At 42.3% G+C, this 22,077-nt stretch overlaps 1 protein-coding gene across 5 annotated transcripts in view; it reads right to left on the bottom strand.

Annotated features, from left to right (window-relative positions):
* LOC121577044 (anoctamin-1) overlaps positions 1 to 22,077 on the bottom strand; it is a 72,653-nt gene that overhangs the window by 31,269 nt on the left and 19,307 nt on the right. For all 5 annotated transcript variants that reach the window (XM_041890749.2, XM_041890752.2, XM_041890748.2 and 2 more), the window contains 9 exons: positions 21,877 to 21,975; positions 21,469 to 21,620; positions 19,788 to 19,842; positions 19,577 to 19,628; positions 17,678 to 17,733; positions 14,723 to 14,764; positions 5,769 to 5,833; positions 5,398 to 5,532; positions 595 to 755 (listed from right to left, as the gene is read on the bottom strand). In XM_041890749.2, coding sequence (XP_041746683.2) covers positions 595 to 755; positions 5,398 to 5,532; positions 5,769 to 5,833; positions 14,723 to 14,764; positions 17,678 to 17,733; positions 19,577 to 19,628; positions 19,788 to 19,842; positions 21,469 to 21,620; positions 21,877 to 21,975 — 817 coding nt within the window. The remainder of the gene's footprint in view (positions 1 to 594; positions 756 to 5,397; positions 5,533 to 5,768; positions 5,834 to 14,722; positions 14,765 to 17,677; positions 17,734 to 19,576; positions 19,629 to 19,787; positions 19,843 to 21,468; positions 21,621 to 21,876; positions 21,976 to 22,077) is intronic.

Below are 22,077 nucleotides of genomic sequence, written 5' to 3'. Positions count from 1 at the left end.
AGAGGAGTTAGTCCCATTGTTTGGAGGAGTCATGTGTGGCTCAGTCGCTACCAATGCCAAGGCCGTAGGTTCACTTCCTGCAGGGATCACATACACGCGCTAAAAACGTATGCATTGTACTGTTAGTCGCAGGTGGGATGTGTACAGAGGAAATGGTCTGTCTAACTGTGCCCGATAAGCATAAAACTCTCCATATTCAAACACTTTGGATAAACACGTCTGCTAAGTGGCATATATCATTCATATTGTTATTATTACTAAAGTTGAGACGGTTGTGCAATTCTGTTGTGTGGACTACGGATAAAAATTAGCTGTCTAGTTAAATCCGGCACTGTTACATTAGTATCATCTGAAATAAGCCTTGTCCAAGCCAGAACGGCCCATAGGTCAGGAGCCTATTTCCTGTTTTTGTAGTGTGAGGCATCTTGATGTACAAGTACACCCCATGGACAGGATGCTAGTCTATCGCTGGGCTTCACAGTACCATCTGAGTTGTTGATTATTGAGTATTATCCCCGTTAAATAAATCATACAAATACATAAATAAAGTTGTGCTGTTCTGTTATGTTGTGTCGACAAGCCTCAGCCTCTTACCCCAGAGGGCCATGAAGATGGAGAAGAAGACAGTGGCAGGGTTGTCAAATAGGTGGCTGGCCCGTGCCGTCCCGCAGGCTTCCTTCAGTTTCCAGTAGCTACAGGCTCTGTCACACAGCGGGCACATGGTGATGTTGTTCCTGGGGTGGCATATCTCCATGCTGTAGAGATGGTGGGAGGGAGATGTAGAGGGAGACAAACAGTCAGCCCTCTTTATCTCATTACCACCAGTGGGTGTTATTAGGCCAGCCTGTTAAGCCAGTGTTTCCCCTATATTCTTTCACTGCTAAATCGTTGCCGCCACCCCCCACAAACATTATTTTAATTGTTATTTATTTTTATATATATACTGTATTTCTGCCGAGACGCTCTTTTAAAAGGATAGTGCGAGATTTTAGCAATGAATCCCTTTTTCTATTTCCCCAGAATGGATACCCATGGATACCGTTTATGTCTCTACATGCAGTTCAAAGGAAGTAGCTAACTAGCATTAGTGCAATTGCTAACTAGCATTAGCGCAATGACTGGAAGTCTATGGGAACAGCTGTTAGCTGTTCCTGTAGACTTCCAGTCATTGCGCTAGTGTTAGTTAGCAATGGCTCTCGAAAACTACCTTTAACTTCCTTCAAACTGCACGCAGACACAAACAAATGGTCTCCATGAGTTCATATTTTTTATTTTTTTATTTTTTTTATTTCACCTTTATTTAACCAGGTAAACCAGTTGAGAACAAGTTCTCATTTACAACTGCGACCTGGCCAAGATAAAGCAAAGCAGTGCGATAAAAACAACAACACAGAGTTACATATGGGGTAAAACAAAACAAAGTCAAAAATACAACAGAAATACATATCATATACAGTGTGTGCAAATTTAGCAAGTTATGGAGGTAAGGCAATAAAATAGGCTATAGTGCAAAATAATTACAATTAGTATTAACACTGGAATGATAGATGTGCAAGAGATGATGTGCAAATAGAGATACTGGGGTACAAATGAGCAAAATAAATAACAATATAGGGATGAGGTAGTTGGGCGGGCTAATTTCAGATGGGCTGTGTACAGGTGCAGTGATCGGTAAGGTGCTCTGACAACTGATGCTTAAAGTTAGTGAGGGAGATAAGTGTCTCCAGCTTCAGAGATTTTTGCAATTTGTTCCAGTCATTGGCAGCAGAGAACTGGAAGGAATTGCAGCCAAAGGAGGTGTTGGCTTTGGGGATGACCAGTGAGATATACCCGCTGGAGCGCAGACTACAGGTGGGTGTTGCTATGGTGACCAATGAGCTAAGATAAGGCGGGGATTTGCCTAGCAGTGATTTATAGATGGCCTGGAGCCAGTGGGTTTGGCGACGAATATGTAGTGAGGACCAGCCAACAAGAGCGTACAGGTCACAGTGGTGGGTATTATATGGGGCTTTGGAGACAAAACGGATGGCACTGTGATAGACTACATCCAATTTGCTGAGTAGAGTGTTGGAGGCTATTTTGTAAATGACATCGCCGAAGTCAAGGATCGGTAGGATAGTCAGTTTTACGAGGGCATGTTTGGCAGCATGAGTGAAGGAGGCTTTGTTGCGAAATAGGAAACCGATTCTAGATTTAACTTTGGATTGGAGATTCTTAATGTGAGTCTGGAAGGAGAGTTTACAGTCTAACCAGACACCTAGATATTTGTAGTTGTCCACATACTCTAGGTCAGACCCGTCGAGAGTAGTGATTCTAGTCGGGTGGGCGGGTGCAAGCAGCGTTCGGTTGAAGAGCATGCATTTAGTTTTACTAGTGTTTAAGAGCAGTTGGAGGCTACTGAAGGAGTGTTGTATGGAATTGAAGCTCGTTTGGAGGTTTGTTAACACAGTGTCCAATGAAGGGCCAGATGTATACAAAATGGTGTCGTCTGCGTAGAGGTGGATCTGAGAGTCACCAGCAGCAAGAGCGACGTCATTGATATACACAGAGAAAAGAGTCGGCCCAAGAATTGAACCCTGTGGCACCCCCATAGAGACTGCCATAGGTCCAGACAACAGGCCCTCGATTTGACACATTGAACTCTATCTGAGAAGTAGTTGGTGAACCAGGCGAGGCAGTCATTTGAGAAACCAAGGCTATTTAGTCTGCCAATAAGAATGCGGTGGTTGACAGAGTCGAAAGCCTTGGCCAGGTCAATGAAAACGGCTGCACAGTACTGTCTATTATCGATCGCGGTTATAATATCGTTTAGGACCTTGAGCGTGGCTGAAGTGCACCCATGACCAGCTCGGAAACCGGATTGCATAGCGGAGAAGGTACGGTGGGATTCGAAATGGTCGGTGATCTGTTTGTTGACTTGGCTTTCAAAAACTTTTGAAAGGCAGGGCAGGATGGATATGGGTCTGTAACAGTTTGGATCTAGAGTGTCACCCCCTTTGAAGAGGGGGATGACCGCGGCAGCTTTCCAATCTCTGGGGATCTCAGACGTTACGAAAGAGAGGTTGAACAGGCTAGTAATAGGGGTTGCGACAATTTTGGCGGCTAGTTTTAGAAAGAAAGGGTCCAGATTGTCTAGCCCAGATGATTTGTAGGGGTCCAGATTTTTTTCAGCTCTTTTAGAACTTCAGCTGTCTGGATTTGTGTGAAGGAGAAGCAGGGGGGGCATGGGCAAGTTGCAGCGGAGGGTGCAGAGCTGGTGGCCGGGGTAGTGGTAGCCAGGTGGAAAGCATGGCCAGCCGTAGCAAAATGCTTGTTGAAATTCTCGATTATTGTAGATTTATCGGTGGTGATAGTGTTTCCTAGCCTCAGTGCAGTGGGCAGCTGGGAGGAAGTGCTCTTATTTTCCATGGACTTTACAGTGTCCCAAAACTTTTTGGAGTTAGTGCTACAGGATGCAAATTTCTGTTTGAAAAAGTTAGCCTTTGCTTTCCTAACTGCTTGTGTATATTGGTTCCTAACTTCCCTGAAAAGTTGCATATCGCGGGGGCTATTTGATGCTAATGCAGTACGCCACAGGATGTTTTTTGTGCTGGTCAAGGGCAGTCAAGTCTGAGGAGAACCAGGGGCTATATCTGTTCTTAGTTCTGTATTTTTTGAATGGGGCATGTCTATTTAAGATTGAGAGGAAATTACTTTTAAAGAACAACCAGGCATCCTCTACTGACGGAATGAGATCGATATCCATCCAGGATACCTGGGCCAGGTCAATTAGGAAGGCCTGCTCGCTGAAGTGTTTTTGGGAGCGTTTGACAGTGATGAGGGGTGGTCGTTTGACCGCGGACCCGTTACGGACGCAGGCAATAAGGCAGTGATCGCTGAGATCCTGCTTGAAGACAGCGGAGGTGTATTTAGAGGGTAAGTGTATTTACTCTGGGTAAGTAATAAAATAGCCATGAGTGCACAGCCACCGTTGGCTCGTCATAATTTTTGCACAGTGCAGTGGCACGCATTAGTTATATTTCAGATGGTGTCAACATAATTACATTTTCATGCATTTTGGAGTAGAATGTATTTTTTTTTAAGTCACCAGAAAAAGTCACCAGAAGTGACCTTCTCATAGTCGGCCTACAACCCCCCCTCTCCTCCCTGCTACCTTTTCCACCAATGCTGAAAAAAATCCTAGGAGAAACATTGCAAGTTATAGGGACTTTTGACTTCTATAGATCTAATATATTATAATATTATACAGAGTATTGAATAAACAATTGTAAAAATGCTGAATGTACACCTGCCCTCCACCCCACAGTGCTTTCAAATAAATCTCAGAGTTCGCTGAAGCGACTATTGATGAAAATATTTACACAATAACGTCAGGGATCTGGATTGTGTAGTTTAGTTAGGTCTAGTCTCACGAGCCAGGCTCTCAACACAGTAGAACACTGGAGCTCGAGGCTAAGTCAAGTATATTCAGTTCTTGTGAACTCCAGTGGCAGAGAATTGAGACACAGACAGCAGAGTGTGTCGAACTATCCTGACTGAGACGAGAGACGTTAGACAGGGGTGAAGCTTCAGCTCGCCTTGTCATCTATTCTACATCAACCAGATGTTGGTCGTTAGAAATCACCTATTCTGTCTCCGTAGAGGAACACATTTCCTTGTTTCCTTTTTATAGTTCTGGACTGCCAAGCTTAAAGCAGCAGGCAGCAGGCAGCAGGAAAGTGACCTGGTCTATCTTGTCAATACTTTATTAAACTGCATTATTTATGTTGGCAGGAAGTGAAGTGATTTAAGATGTTAGTTACGAGCCAGAAGGTAGGGACAGAGATACAGCGCAGGACAGGTATTCTGAACTGGAAACAAGGTGATGACTATGAACGCAGAATTTATGGATTTCAGTGTATTTTCAAAGTATTGGATATAAATCATTTATCGGTTTGTTATAAATTACCATAATAAATATACTGTTAAACCTCTGTCTTAATTAAGTATTGAATACAAACCGTTTAAATGTCTGTTTGTTCTATCTTTGGCCTGGCTTCAAGTTGTGCAGTTGTCAGTTACCATGGCACAGTTCCTCTGTACTGTGTGTTACCATCCCACTGTAAACCACTCTACAGCCTGAAGCTGTCTGCCACAATATTTGAAGTGATTCAATTGGATGTCTGAATAGGATGTGAGGTCATACCTCTACTTGAGCTATGTCTCCGGAGGACACTTTATGGGCTTTCCATTTGGTTTCCTTCAATCATTCCAATGGTCTTAGGCCCCTTACACACAGTGAATGAATTGTGTGAATCGTAACCTCACTTAGACATGCCCTATGATTCTGTCGGCTAGAACCAATGATTATATCCTTGGTTTTGCGACAAGCTGTGTATGGGGCCTTATGTTGCTAACCTGGGAATGTTGTCGTCTACGGTGGCACAGCCATACAGGAACACGATGACTCCCACTAGAGAAGCAGGAATCAGCATCTGGGTGTACAGCCCCAGCCATGCAAAGTACAGCCCTATCTTCTCCCCAAAGTACTTCCTGCATGGAAAGAACACAACAATCTCAGCTTTTGAAAATAATAGAATAGAGTAGAATATAATATGTATAAAGTACTTCCTGCATGATGAACAACACGCTGTTCATTTTTTAAATATAAAGATTAAAACATAGTGTGACGTTTCAATCTAAACAGACATTAATCAGACAGAGATTGAGGAAAAACGGAGCAATCTCAGCTTTCAAGTTCAGTTTCAGAATATGAAACCTTAACTCACCTTACTAGCCCGATAGGCTGGTATTTGTAAAATACACTGTAACTCGCCCACTCCTCATACAAGAGCTGAAACACAGAACAACACGATGGATTACTTTTAAACCATCACATGCATTAGAGGGTCCACACTCAAAAAGAGAGTTTAAAAGTCATTTTTTGCTTTATCTCTTCATTCAAGAGGCAACAAGTGTAGAGCAAATGTTTTGGCTGTTAGTCCACCGTCAGTGATATTGCTTTCAAACCAACATGCATTCACTTCAATCTTTCAGCATTCGACCCATCTTCCCTATGACTCTCACTGACAAGTATATCCATCTCAGCTCTAAGTCAAGCTCATGTAAGCATGATTGCTGGAGAGAGTGTGTGAGAGCTGTGAAGTCGTCTTTTGACTTCTGAAGGCTAATTTGAGCTGCAGTTAAAGACCGCAGGCCAAAGGGTGAGAGACGGTGAGAGACGGTGAGAGAGGGTGAGAGAGGGTGAGAGACCGTGAGAGAAGGTGGGAGAGCGTGAGAGGCGTTTGAAGCCAGCTCCTTTTTCTTCCTTCAACTGACAACAGATGACAGGTTGGATGAAGAGAGAGACAGTGCTACCGTGGTAAATTAGAGACAAGTGAGGTTGTGAAGGGGGAGGTGGGAGGGCTCAAGGAGTAGGGGAGACAGAGAGGGGGAGGGTTGAGGGAAGGTTGTGACTGGTGGAGTTAGAACACAGTCTACAGTATTGGGGCTTGGGGACACAGCTAGAGTAGAACTGTAAAGCCGAACATCCTTTCATACCAATTTCATCATCTATTATTGAAAGACAGATTTGTTTTTGAATCCGTCACGTCTCATTCATATTCGTCTCATTCATAATTTCGTCTAGCCTCTTATGTATCCTTGATAAGTTTATCAACCCCAAAAAACAATGGTTCTCTTGTTCCATTGAAGTAAATCTGAGAGGCGGTCTTCAGAGTAAAGAGCCTTTAAAGTAAAGAAGACATGCTGGCCCCAGAAGACCTCCACTGTTTCTCTGTTTTCATGTCATCTGACCAAAGCACCGGTTCCAATCCAAGTGCCAATGCCGTTTAGCAAACACCAGGGGCTTACATTTGTTGGATGACATGAAAATAGAGCTCTTTGGCCACACACACCAGTGGTAAGTTTGGCGTCGAAATGAGAATGCATGAGCAGAAATATCTACTGTAAAATATGGTGGTAGATCTTTTATGTTATGGGGGTATTTTGCTTCCACTGGTCCTGGGGCCCTTGTTAAGGTAAACGGCATCATAAACTTTAGCAGGTTAATGTTTATTGTCATGAATCTGAGCGATTTCCGCTAGCTGGGCCAGCTACAATGTCAAAATTGGCCATTATTGTAAAAATTCAAGATGTATTTTGTTGTTGTTGCTTTTTGGTCTTAATTTAAGGTTAGGTTTAGGCATTATGGTTAGCAATGGGGTTAAAGTTAGAGTTAAGGTTAAGTTTAAAATCTGATTTAATGACTTTGTGGCTGTGCTAGCTAGTGACCACTCTGCAGAGCTGCCTCCAGGGCAAGATTCATGACAATAAATGCCAACCTGCTGAACTTTACCCAGTACCAGGACATTTTAGCCAAAAACCTGGCTGCCTCTGCCAGGAGGCTGAAACTTAGCCGCAAGTGGATCTTTCAGCCAGAAAATAACCGCAAACACATAAAAATCCACAAAGAAATTGTTAATTGGCCACAAAATCAAAATGTTGCAATGCCATCTCAGTCTCCGGACTTAAAACCCATTGAAAACCTGTGGTTTGAATTGAAGAGGGCAGTCCATAAGCACATACCAAAGGATATCAAGGATCTGGAAGGGTTCTGTTTGGAGGAATGGTCTAAGATCCCTCCCAATGTGTTCTCGATAAAACATTTTATAAAAAGGCTCAGTGCTGTTATCCTCGAAAGGTGAGATATTGAAAGGTATTGAAAACATAGGATATCAATAATTTTAACCCTTACCTTTTTGAGAAAAAAAGCATTACTTGTTAAACAAATTATCTTTCTCTGAGCAGTTGTATTAGTATAAAATAATATAATTTCCCCAAAATGTTCTGCATACAATATTTACATTTTAGTCATTTAGCAGACACTCTTATCCAGAGCGACTTACAGGAGCAATTTCAGACCCCACTGTACATGTACACATGTATCTACACATTTGCACTGGTTGTACACATAGTACACCTACATGCCCTCATGGACAAGGCCCCCTGGTATTGGGTTGTGCCTGGGTGGGTCACATAGTGGATCTTCCAGCCATGCAGACAGCAGTAAGGTGATCTGTGTTCCAGTCTCAGAACACACAGGCACATTCCTTCTAACACTCCCGTCCCCAAAACACCTCAGTGTCACTATGCAACATTGAGTAGCCTCAGGGAGAGTCTCATCACTGTCTTAACCTACAAGCCTGTGAGATTAGAAGGCCATCTGAGGCCAGTGCTCCGTCATTGCTCTTTCCTTTTTTTCTTTCTTATTTATCTCTCTCTCTCTCTCTCTCTCTCTCTCTCTCTCTCTCTCTCTCTCTCTCTCTCTCTCTCTCTCTCTCTCTCTCTCTCTCTCTCTCTCTCTCTCTCTCTCTCTCTCTCTCTCTCTCTCTCTCTCTCTCTCCACGCCCCCCCTCTCTCTTTCTCTCTCTCTCGCTCGCTCTCTCTTCCTCCCCCTCTCTCTCTCTCCCTCCCCCCTCTCTCTCTCCCTCCCCCCTCTCTCTCTCTCCCTCCCCCCTCTCTCTCTCCCTCCCCCTCTCAATTCAATTCATTTAAGGGCTTTATTGGCATGGGAAACATATGTTAACATTGCCAAAGCAAGTGAAGTAGATAGTAAACAAAAGTGAAATAAACAATAAAAATGAACAGTAAACATTACACTCAGAAGTTCCAAAAGAATAAAGACATTTCAAATGTCATATTATGTCTATATACAGTGTTGTAACAATGTGCAAATAGTTACAGTTATTCTCAATTGCTAAAACACTAAACCCTATTGTCTGAACCAAATGCTCAGTTGCCTGAACCCACTGACTGAATCAATCACTCTTTTGGCAAAACCATAAGCGCTTTTCACCTGTTTAGACATAACTTGCCAACACATTTTCATTGTGATGCACCCGTGCTGCATAATGGTGAGCACAGGTGACAAAAGTCAAACACAATTAGAGCACAGGTGTCACCACTTGAACACAACAACTCAAAATTGATCACACTTGTGGCTAATGATGTGAGGGAACATATACAGTAAGCCAGTTCAGAGAGCACTGGTTTGTGAGGCCCTACAATGGATATAAATCTGAGAGGAAGAGTTCGTGTGAGAGGAGGTCGAGGTGGTTGAGGTGGTCAGCGAAGACAAAGAACAGTAATATCTGATGAAATCAGAGCTACTGTGATTGACCATGTTCTTGTCCATGGTATGAGCATGAGGGAGGCTGGACAAAGGGTACAACCAAACATCAGTAGATTCACTGTGTCCACCATAATCCGAAGATTTAGAGAAGAGAACAGATAATTACCTTTTTTTGACATTATAGTACAGTATGTAAATGTTGACAGCAATTACTGTATGACATACTATATACTGTACCACAGTATACTGTAAGTAAATATATGTTTCAGTACATCACTGTACTAATGTACTGTAGTATTGTAATGGAGGGTTGGTCTAACTGTTTGTAGGCCTAGTATTCCATGTATATTTTTTGTAACTCCATGTTCTCTTTTTGTAGAATTGAAAGACTGCCACATGGGGGTGGGAGGACAGGTATGTTCTCCCCACACCAAGAGACCCTAATTGTTGGTATGGTCCGTGAGAACAATGCCATTAAACTGAGCGAAATTCAGCAGAAGATCATTGAGGACCATTTAAATTTTGAGGGTATCAACAGTGTCAGCCTCTCTACTGTTGATCGTGTCCTCAAGCGCAACAGACTGCGCATGAAACAGCTATACAGAGTGCCCTTTGATCGCAACTCAGACAGAGTCAAAGAGCAAAGATTCCAGTATGTACAGGTTGGCATATATCCAGACACATTCAATGTTGATTACTCTAAGTAGTGATTTACTGTAGTGGCCTAAATCACTTTTTCCGTATCACTTACAAAACTATATATATTTCTACAGAGGGTTTTTCAACTGGATGCAATGGAAAGACCCCATCAATACATCTACATAGATGAAGCTGGGTTTAATCTCACCAAAAGGAGAAGGAGAGGCCGTATGTGATTGGCCATCGGGCCATTGTTGGTGTTCCTGGGCAGCGTGGTGGCAATGTCACATTATGTGCTGCCATCAGCAATCATGGGGTTGTCCACCATCATGCCAACCTGGGGGCCCTACAACACTCACCAGCTCCTCATTTTCCTCAATCACATGCGAGATGCTTTGTTAGGGCAGCAGGATGAGCATCCCATCTATGTTGTTGTTTGGGACAATGTGAGTTTTCACAGAGCCCTCCAGGTTAGAGAGTGGTACAATATGAACCAAGGTTTTATCAATCTTTGCCTTCCACCGTACTCCCCTTTCCTAAACCCCATTGAGGAATTCTTCTCCTCATGGCGGTGGAAGGTATATGAACGCCAACCTTACACCAGGGTAAATCTCCTGCAAGCCATGGGACTTGCCTGTGGTGACATAGGTGTGGAGGCATGCCAAGCCTGGATACGGCATGCCAGGGGTTTTTCCCCCGTTGCCTGGCCAGACAAAATGTGGCCTGTGATGTGGATGAAGTCCTGTGGCCTGACCCAGTACGGAGACATGATGCTGTGGCTGAGTAATGCACTTATTTGTATATTTTTGTACTTTATTTTTACATGGGCTTACTGTACACAAGTGGCAAACGCATAAGATTTCTGTTTGTTTTTACAAGTGCTACATGTAAATGCACAAGATTTCTGTTTTGTCTTTTTGTACAAGTGCTAAATGCACAGTTTTTTTTTGTTTTGCAACATGCATTTAGCCTACAGTGAACAATACACATTTATTTCTCCAGCTTCATGTCCTGAGCATTGTGTTTTCTATTTTTCTACATAGTGTTTAGTGACTGTTCAGTAGTGTTTTTTATTTTGATTGACTCGGGGCACGATTTGACAACATAGTTCAGTTTTGAGCACAGATTGAACTGTTTTGAGGTGAACGTTTGGTTTTGCAAGAAGAGTCTGAGGTTTTGTGAATGTAGCTTGAAAATTGGGTTTTGTGTTCACAGTTAAGTGAAAAGGAGAGCAGCTTTCAAGAAATGTGTCTTAGCAATCGAGAAAAACTGTAAAGTACAAATGGGAAAATAAATAAACACAAATATGGGTTGTATTTACAATGGTTTGTTCTTCACTGGTTGCCCATTTCTTGTGGCAACAGGTCATGATGGCACACTGTGGTTTTTCAAACAGTAGATAAGGGAGTTTATCAAAATTGGGTTTGTTTTCGAATTCTTTGTGAATCTTTGTAATCTAAGGGAAATATGTGTCTCTAATATGGTCATACATTTGGCAGGAGGTTAGGAAGTGCAGCTCAGTTTCCACCTCATTTTGTGGGCAGTGTGCACATAGCCTGTCTTTTTGCAGAATTCTGCATGCAGAGTCTCAATTTGGTGTTTGTCCCATTTTGTGAATTCTTGGTTGGTGAGCGGACCCCAGACCTCACAACCATAAAGGGCAATGGGTTCTATAACTGATTCAAGTATTTTTAGCCAGATCCTAATTGGTATGTCAAATGTTATGTTCCTTTTGATGGCATAGAAGGCCCTTCTTGCCTTGTCTCTCGGATTGTTCACAGCTTTGTGGAAGTTACCTGTGGCGCTGATGTTTAGGCCGAGGTATGTATAGTTTTTTGTGTGCTCTAGGGCAACGGTGTCTAGATGGAATGTATATTTGTGGTCCTGGCAACTGGACCTTTTTTGGAACACCATTATATTTGTCTTACTGAGATTTACTGTCAGGGCCCAGGTCTGACAGAATCTGTGCTGAAGATCTAGGTGCTGCTGTAGGCCCTCCTTGGTTGGTGACAGAAGCACCAGATCATCAGCAAACAGTAGACATTTGACTTCAGATTCTAGTAGGTTGAGGCTGGGTGCTGCAGACTGTTCTAGTGCCCTCGCCAATCCCCCCCCATGCTTGGTGCCAGGGCTTTGTTTTCCTCCCCTGCTCCTCTCCTCTCGTCTCGTCTCCTCTGCCCTGGCCCCATCATGTTGACATTCAGGCAGGGCTTGGCTGAGGTTGGCTGGGCCATGCCGGTGGCAGTGCAGGCTCAGAGTGTTGGAACTGTCCCCTTCTGATGTCCTGCCAGCGTCACAAGAGGGTGATGAGGCCCCTCTTTCTCTCTCCCTTTCTCCCCTCCACAGGCAGGGTATCTCTGCCTCTCCTTTTCTCCCCTCCACAGGCAGGGTATCTCTGCCTCTCCATTCTCCCCCCTTAACAGGCAGGGTTTCCACCACATCCATCCTTCTGAAATACTGTAGAGGCCATATCAAAATAACATACTAGACTTCTCTCTCCACAAACCCTAGACAATCAACAGGCTACAGACAGGCATCATCTTCTCCTGTTTTGTCACCACTCAAAGATACGCCCTCCTCCCCCCTCTTCCTCCTCTCCTATCTGAGAGACACTTATCCTTTCTTAAAGGGTCCTTATCTTCGTGAACTATATTATGCTTGCATTGATTTTATCAGCATAATTACGCTAGCTTTAAGAGTGGTAACAGTTGGATAATTGGACACATTTTTGGTTGTCGTGGGAATGGGACAGATGGTGGTGGTGATAAGTGATGAAACATGAAAAGGCATCTGGCTGAGGCTGTGGCAGCACACACCCACCCACACACACACACCCACCCACACACACACACACACACACACACACACACAGGCGCTATGTAGATTCCCTCTGTTGCCAAGCTGAGCTTATTGTAATCGTTCCCAGGGGGAGGAAGATAAGACACTTGGAGACGTCCGCATTCAGAGAGAATTCCTCAATTACATGCCATTATTCTCTTTTTCAATGATGGGGATGCCAATAGGATCCTTCTGGCACTCAACAGATGGCCCACACAGCTACACAGCAGCCTGGCTACACAGCTACACAGCTACACAGCAGCCTGGCTACACAGCTACACAGCTACACAGCAGCCTGGATACACAGCTACACAGCTACACAGCAGCCTGGCTACACAGCTACACAGCTACACAGCAGTCTGGATACACAGCTACACAGCAGCCTGGCTACACAGCTACACAGCAGCCTGGCTACACAGCTACACAGCAGCCTGGATACACAGCTACACAGCAGCCTGGCTACACAGCTACACAGCAGCCTGGATACACAGATACACAGCAGCCTGGATACACAGCTACACAGCACCCTGGCTACACAGCTACACAGCAGCCTGGCTACACAGCTACACAGCAGCCTGGCTACACAGATACACAGCTACACAGCAGCCTGGCTACACAGCTACACAGCAGCCTGGCTACACAGCTACACAGCTACACAGCAGCCTGGCTACACAGCTACACAGCTACACAGCAGCCTGGATACACAGCTACACAGCTACACAGCAGCCTGGCTACACAGCTACACAGCAGCCTGGATACACAGCTACACAGCAGCCTGGCTACACAGCTACACATCAGCCTGGCTATACAGCTACACAGCTACACAGAAGCCTGGCTACACAGCTACACAGCAGCCTGGATACACAGCTACAAAGCAGCCTGGCGACACAGCAGCCTGGCTACACAGCTACACAGCAGCCTGGATACACAGCTACACAGCTATGAAGATACTGGATATTTCCTACTTTTCATGTTGATTTTTAACTCATTTATATGCAAAATTATGACTTTTTGCTTTCTTATGTTTTAGGGCACCAGAAATGTACTTTACTAGATCGGTAAAGACAAAGCACTCTTCTTGACTAGCCAATTTCCAGACCTCAAAGCATGGTCCAGGCCTTAATTCCATACAACATTTGAGGTGTAAACTCAAGGACAGAGCCCATTAAGAACAGAGCACCAACAAATCTGAAGGAGCTAAAGAACAGGAATGTCTGTTGGAAAGCAAACAAACCTTGAGTCTACTCTAAACTAAAATTGGGTTCAAATACTATTTTAAATACTTTTAAATATTTTATCTGTGTTGGACTCTGTTCCAAATCCACTATCACTCAAAAATAAAAAATAAAATGTAAATACATATTTAGATTCCAGTCAATGTCTTTATACCAAGTTGAGTTGAGTGTGGTCCTCTGTAGCTCAATTGGTAGAGCATAGCGCTTGTAACACCAGGGTAGTGGGTTCGATCCCCGGGACCACCCATACGTAAAAATGTATGCACACATGACTGTAAGTCGCTTTGGATAAAAGCGTCTGCTAAATGGCATATTATTGAGAGTTTAACTTTTCAGATGCAATTGGAACTGAGTTGATAGCCCATAGCGTTCCAAGTTAGAGTCTGATGGCACTGATGCCCATATTGGCGGTGAAAAAATTGCAGAAACATGTTCATGACAAGTTGATACAGATGAAATTGATCAAAATAACTGTTCAAAACATGAAAAACACACAAAAAGGTCTATTTAAACATCAAATGTAACTATAAATGTGTGAAAATGTTAAAACATATGCTTATTTTGGGGGATTAAAACCAATAACTTATGTAACCAAAGGTTAATTAAAGAAAAAGAGTGTCTCTTTGCAATCATGACCAATTTTGGGTAAAAAATTACCCCTGTTGGCGCTTTTAAGATAAAAATATGTTGCCGCTTTTAGGATTGAACACACACACACACCACACACACACACACACACACACACACACACACACACACACACACACACACACACACACAGCTGTACTCTCATCAATTCACACAGCTGCAGAAACAAGGCTGCAGTGTGGTATGTTAACATCAGTGTGGTCTCCTAAAAAATGTATAAGGTCAGTGTGGTCATATTTATGTCACTCACCTTCCTATCATTGGGCTCCACGTTTTCACCATCCACATCTCCCTGCACAACAAATTAAACAGAGTTATGGCTCTGTCTTGTGATTCATCCAGATTAGGGTCCAAAATTACTGACACCCTTGATAAAAATGAGCAATAATGATAGTATAAAATAAATAATTCAAATACTGAGCTATGTTGTATGCTCCAAAAAATTGGGAAATTATATTATTTTATACTAATACATTTTCTCAGATTTTATTTAACAAGTAATAATTATTTTTCTCAAAAAAAAGTAGTGGTCAAAATTATTGACATCCCTAATGATTCTTATAAATAAAGTAGTCCAAAGTGTAGTATTTGGTCCCATATTTCTAGTATGCAATGACTACATCATGGTTGTGCCTCTACAAACTTGTTGGATGCATTTGCAGTTCATTTTGGTTGTGTTTCAGATTAGAAAGTTACATAGGGTCAAAGATCATACCCCGAAGACATGCTAACCTTCCCTTTTATTGGTAATAGTGAGAAGTTAGCATTTCTTGGGGATGTGATCTTTGACCCTTTCTCACTCATCATTATTCACGATTCATTCAGGATTATCCGTAATCATAGTAGCATCCACATTAATGTAGAAGTGTTTAGAAACATATTATATTCTTATTTACAATAAAAGTGACTCCAAAAGGACACAATACATTATTTAACATTTATTTCTATTGGGCAGAAAATTTTCTGAAACTCAACCAAAACAAACTGCAAATGCATTCAACAAGTTTGTAGAGTCTGTAGTGATTGTGTGCTCGGAATATGGGACCAAATACTAAACTTTTGACTACTTTATTTATAAGAATCTTTAGGGGTGTCAATAAGTTTGACCTCAAGCGTTTTGAGAATAGTTTTTTTACTTGTTAAACAAAATATCTTTCCCTGAGCAATTGTATTAGTATAAAATAATTTTATTTCCAAAATATGTTTACATACAATATAGCTCAGTATTTGAATTATTTATTTTATACAGTCATTGTTGCTAATCTTTATCAAAGGCGACAATAATGTCGAACCCCACTGTACCTCAATTTACTGTAAGCCTAGGCCTGTAACACATGATCTATTCGACTGGACTCTACAACGCCTATTCAAATATTAATAATTATATCTATATAGTCAAGATGCCAGTTAAATGTATTGTATAGTCAGCACTCAGCAGTTGAATTGACTCCCATGTCTCATAAGTCATTAAACAGAAACATACAGTGGGGAAAAAAAGTATTTAGTCAGCCACCAATTGTGCAAGTTCTCCCACTTAAAAAGATGAGAGAGGCCTGTAATTTTCATCATAGGTACACGTCAACTATGACAGACAAAATGAGAAAAAAAAATCATGAAAATCACATTGTAGGATTTTTTATGAATTTATTTGCAAATTATGGTGGAAAATAAGTATTTGGTCACCTACAAACAAGCAAGATTTCTGGCTCTCACAGACCTGTAACTTCTTCTTTAAGAGGCTCCTCTGTCCTCCACTCGTTACCTGTATTAATGGCACCTGTTTGAACTTGTTATCAGTATAAAAGACACCTGTCCACAACGTCAAACAGTCACACTCCAAACTCCACTATGGCCAAGACCAAAGAGCTGTCAAAGGCCACCAAAAACAAAATTGTAGACCTGTACCAGGCTGGGAAGACTGAATCTGCAATAGGTAAGCAGCTTGGTTTGAAGAAATGAACTGTGGGAGCAATTATTAGGAAATGGAAGTCATACAAGACCACTGATAATCTCCCTCGATCTGGGGCTCCACGCAAGATCTCACCCCGTGGGGTCAAAATGATCACAAGAACGGTGAGCAAAAATCCCAGAACCACACAGGGGGACCTAGTGAATGACCTGCAGAGAGCTGGGACCAAAGTAACAAAGCCTACCATCAGTAACATACTACGCCGCCAGGGACTCAAATCCTGCAGTGCCAGATGTGTCCCCCTGCTTAAGCCAGTACATGTCCAGGCCCGTCTGAAGTTTGCTAGAGTGCATTTGGATGATCCAGAAGAGGATTGGGAGAATGTCATATGGTCAGATGAAACCAAAATAGAACTTTTTGGTAAAAACTCAACTCAGTCGTGTTTGGAGGACAAAGAATGCTGAGTTGCATCCAAAGAACACCATACCTACTGTGAAGCATGGGGGTGGAAACATCATGCTTTGGGGCTGTTTTTCTGCAAAGGGACCAGGACGACTGATCCGTGTAAAGGAAAGAATGAATGGGGCCATGTATCGTGATATTTTGAGTGAAAACCTCCTTCCATCAGCAAGGGCATTGAAGATGAAACGTGGCTGGGTCTTTCAGCATGACAATGATCCCAAACACACCGCCCAGGCAACGAAGGAATGGCTTCGTAAGAAGCATTTCAAGGTCCTGGAGTGGCCTAGCCAGTCTCCAGATCTCAACCCCATAGAAAATCTTTGGAGGGAGTTGAAAGTCCGTGTTGCCCAGCGACAGGCCCAAAACATCACTGCTCTAGAGGAGATCTGCATGGAGGAATGGGCCAAAATACCAGCAACAGTGTGTGAAAACCTTGTGAAGACTTACAGAAAACGTTTGACCTGTGTCATTGCCAACAAAGGGTATATAACAAAGTATTGAGAAACTTTTGTTATTGACCAAATACTTATTTTCCACCATAATTTGCAAATACATTCATTAAAAATCCTACAATGTGATTTTCTGGATTTTATGTTCTCATTTTGTCTGTCATAGTTGACGTGTACCTATGATGAAAATTACAGGCCTCTCTCATCTTTTTAAGTGGGAGAACTTGCACAATTGGTGGCTGACTAAATACTTTTTTCCCCCACTGTATGTGGTGTCCAGGGGGTTGGGAATAACATAATACTGCAAAAATATACATTTCAGATGCAAATTGTACAATATAGTTGTATTGTAAACACACTTATGCTGATTGCAATGAGTACTCACATCATGTAGTGGATAGGCAGCTGTGTAGACTCCACTACCTAGCAGGCTGGTGATCCCTACACGAAGAAAAAAGGAGCACTTGTACCTTGTTTTAAATTCAAATGAAATACCAGGTAATTCTGTTGATCTTCAGTCACTGCTTTTGGCATATCCGAGTACATGAACAAATGCCCTTAAAAGGAAGGGTTGCACCTCTGGTACTAGTGACAACTCAGAGGTACCGTTTCAGTCTATAGGTTATAAAACACACACACGTGCGCACACACATACAAAGAACAGACTATTGTCTACATTCTGCATGCTTACTGCATTCTTGTGCATCATACATACACTACCAGTCAAAAGTTTGGACACACCTACTCATTCAAGGGTTTTTACATTGTAGAATTATAGTGAAGACATCAAAACTATGAAATAACACATATGGAATCATGTAGTTACCAAAAAAGTGTTAAACAAATCCAAATGTATTTTATATTTGAGATTCTTCAAATAGCCACCCTTTTCCTTGATGACAGCTTTGCACACTCTTGGCATTCTCTCAACCAGCTTCATGAGATAGTCACCTGGAATGCATTTCAATTAACAGGTGTGCCTTCTTAAAAGTTAATTTGTGGAATTTCTTTCCTTCTTAATGCATTTGAGCATTGTGACAAGTTGTGTTGTGACAAGGTGGGGGGGTATACAGAAGATAGTCCTATCTGGTGAAGACCAAGTACATATTATGGCAAGAACAGCTCAAATAAGCAAATAGAAACAGTCCATCATTACTTTAAGACATGAAGGTCTGTCAATACGGAACATTTCAAGAACTTTGAAAGTTTCTTCAAGTGCAGTCGCAAAAACCATCAAGCGCTATGATGAAACTGGCTCTCATGAGGACCGCCACAGGAATGGAAGACCCAGAGTTACCTCTGCTGCAGAGGATACGTTCATTAGAGTTACCAGCCTCAGAAATTGCAGCCCAAATAAATGCTTCACAGAGTTCAAGTAACAGACACATCTCAACATCAACTGTTCAGAGGAGACTGTTCATGGTCGAATTGCTGCAAAGAAACCACTACTAAAGGACACCAATAAGAAGAAGAGACTTGCTTGGGACAAGAAACACGACCAATGGACATTAGACCGGTTGATCACCGCATGTGTATTTCCCACCGTAAGCATGGAGGAAGAGGTGTTATGGTGTGAGGGTGCTTTGCTGGTGACACTGTCAGTGATTTATTTATAATTCAAGGCACACTTAACCAGCATGGCTACCACAGCATTCTGCAGTGATACGCCATCCCATCTGGTTTGGGCTTAGTGGGACTATAATTTGTTTTTCAACATGACAATAACCAACACACCTCCAGGCTGTGTAAGGGCTATTTTACCAAGAAGGAGAGTGACGGAGTGCTGCATTAGATGACCTGGCCCCCACAATCCTCCGACCTCAACCCAATTGAGATGGTTTGAGATGAGTCAGACCGCAGAGTGAAGGAAAAGCAGCCAACAAGTGCTCAGCATATGTGGGAACTCCTTCAAGACTGTTGGAAAAGCATTCCAGGTGAAGCTGGTTGAGAGAATGCCAAGAGTGTGCAAAGCTGTCATCAAGGCGAAGGGTGTCTATTTGAAGAATCTCAAATATAAAATACATTTGGATTTGTTTAACACTTTTTTGGTTACCACATGATTCCATATGTGTTATTTCATCATGTTGATGTCTTCACTATTATTCTACAAGGTAGAAAATAGTACAAATGAAGAAAAACCCTGGAATGAGTAGGTGTGTCCAAACTTTTGACTGGTACTCTATGTACTTCATAAACACAGATTTAACTTCTCAAACTACCCAATGATGGGAAAACCCCTCCTAGACAATGGGTATATAAAACAAGGCAGACTGTTATGACTTACCCATACTATACTTAGCCTTTGTGCATTTTGTACGTTTCAATACTTCAAAAACCTGATAAGATAAGAAGGGAAGAATAAGTGAACACAGAACAGCACATTCCTATTACGTTTCCCATTAATAACTGAGAACATCTAACTAATGGTTGTAATGATTGCAGGCTAGAGTCTACTGTAATGGGGGATTTGGCCGACACAATGAAGCAACACTTACTATTGAAGCTCTTGTTTTACTGTCAAAGAAGGAGTCTCTGTCTGATAAATCAAACCTGTTACAGAAGACACACAGAGACTGTTGTGTTAACTGGGGACATTTACATTTACATTTTAGTCATTCAGCAGACGCTCTTATCCAGAGCGACTTACAGTTAGTGAGTGCATACAATTTTCATACTAGGCAGGTGGTCTTTGAAGTCATGTACCCACATTATAAAGAGAGACACTCTTTCCTACTGTTGTACCAGCACACAATAAAGACATTCCCAGAAGTGCTTTAGACACAGAGGTGCAATGAAACCCATTATAGAGAGGATGTCAGTGGTTAGGCAGCCCGGACAAAGCCTGGTCCCAGATCTGTTCCTACTGTCTTGCCAACTCCCATGGTTATTGTCACGCGACGTGGAGTTGGCAAGACCGCAGGAACAGATCTGGGATCAGGCTTGCCCATCCAGGGACCAGAGGGCCAAAAGGTCTTTAAAGTTCTTACAGACCTGTAATAGATAACCCATGGGGGATTGTTTTGATTAGCATAGTTACAGCAGACCAAATGAATAGATATCAGGGATGGAATAGCATAGCCTCCAGCAGTAGGCCAGCAGCTCAAAATAGACTCCCACCCAATCTCTAGACAAAATAAATCAACAACAATAAACGCAGGCAGAAATAACCGTGTTTGTAGCTTATGCCCTTAGACAAATACTGTTGTGTGTTGTTTGAGTAAGAGTAAAAGCTGACAAGCCCTTTTTTTTTTATTTTTTACTTTAAACACAACATCAACATCATGTTTATTTGACTTCTGCTTCTGTGCTAGATCATGTGTGAGCTGGTATGTCTGTCTTTCCTGGTAAGTCTTTCCTGGAAGAGTTACAGAATAATGGGTTCAATTTCAGCCCTCAGTAGGGTAACTTAATCTCCATCTTTTCAGGAAATGTTTACCATACCATATCTTTACATTTTTTGTCATTTAGCAGACACTCTTATCCAGAGTGACTTACAGGAGCAATTAGGGTTAAGTGCCTTGCTCAAGAGCACATCAACAGATTTTTCACCTAGTCAGCTCGGGGATTCAACCCAGCAGCCTTTCGGTTACTGGTCCAACGCTCTTAACTGCCACCTTTTTTGTTCTAGAAAAAAGATACATACTATTTATAACTAGCCTATTTGTCTTTTTTTCTTCCTAAACTGTGTCACAGTTATTATTGATAGTCTCTTGTTGTACAAGCCCTCAAACCTTCAGGCCTTTAGCTATTTTTCTGTTCAGTCTTCAATGTGTGTCAATAGCTATGCCACATGCTATACCATATGCCACTACAGTAGTCAATTTGAGGAAGTGCATGAAATGCCACTTAAACAAAGATGGATAGGAGCGGGAATTGGGGCTTTAGAGAACAATCTTGTATATATAATCATAAGACTTATATACTCATGAATACAAGCCTTCAGAAGTACATGCCTTCAGCTGTTTTTCTTGCCTGTCCTGAATGTGTGCCAACAGGCACATGCCACCACATGCCATACCATCTGCCACTAGACGTATACATTAAAAGTGCATTAAATGTCCTTGAAACCAAGATGGATTGGAGCAGGAATTGAAGTCTGTATGTTACTGTACATGTATGCAGTCTATACAACCTTGTATATTGTATATCATCATAAGACATACAGTATATACTCACAAGTGTTGTTTTTCTCTGGAGAACGCGTAGGAGAGATGCTTAACGTTTTGTGCCCTGTTCTCTTCCACGTTGGGATGAAGTGGTTCAGTGGCTTTGTTTACCAATGTGTTGATCTTCGCCCCAACACCAGTACACTGCTTCACTTCATATACCTATAGGAAAACCACCAGGAGGTTAACCAAGGCACTATAGAACAAATCATAGGTGATGAAAATGACTAGCATGAAGTCTGTGTCCGAAAAGGTTACTAGCTCTCAAAATCTTGCTTCCTCCGTCCTTGTTTCCTCTGACTCCTCGCCTCCCTCTCAAAGCTCATTGGAGATGGAGGTCCGAAGGAGAAAACAAGGACGGAGGAAGCAAGGACTTGACAGCTGGTGACCTTTACACATCATTCAACAGTTGACATACTTTTTTCGTGGGCATCTTGAGCTTCATAAACTCCGCCTCTCGACAGAGCACATGCCAAGGAGCATGGATCTTCACAAAGCCCACACTTGGAGTTTTAGTCTGAAATAAACACAGAACAGATTCATTGAAACAATACAATGTCAGTTTAAGGTTTGTTAAAACCAAATACTACTGAATGCCCAACACTTTGCCCATATTACT

This window comes from Coregonus clupeaformis, chromosome 11 (genome assembly GCF_020615455.1).
Source record: "Coregonus clupeaformis isolate EN_2021a chromosome 11, ASM2061545v1, whole genome shotgun sequence".
Classification (NCBI taxonomy): domain Eukaryota; kingdom Metazoa; phylum Chordata; class Actinopteri; order Salmoniformes; family Salmonidae; genus Coregonus; species Coregonus clupeaformis.
The sequence above is the reverse complement of the archived record's forward strand: the minus strand, read 5'-3'. Positions and strand labels throughout refer to the sequence as shown.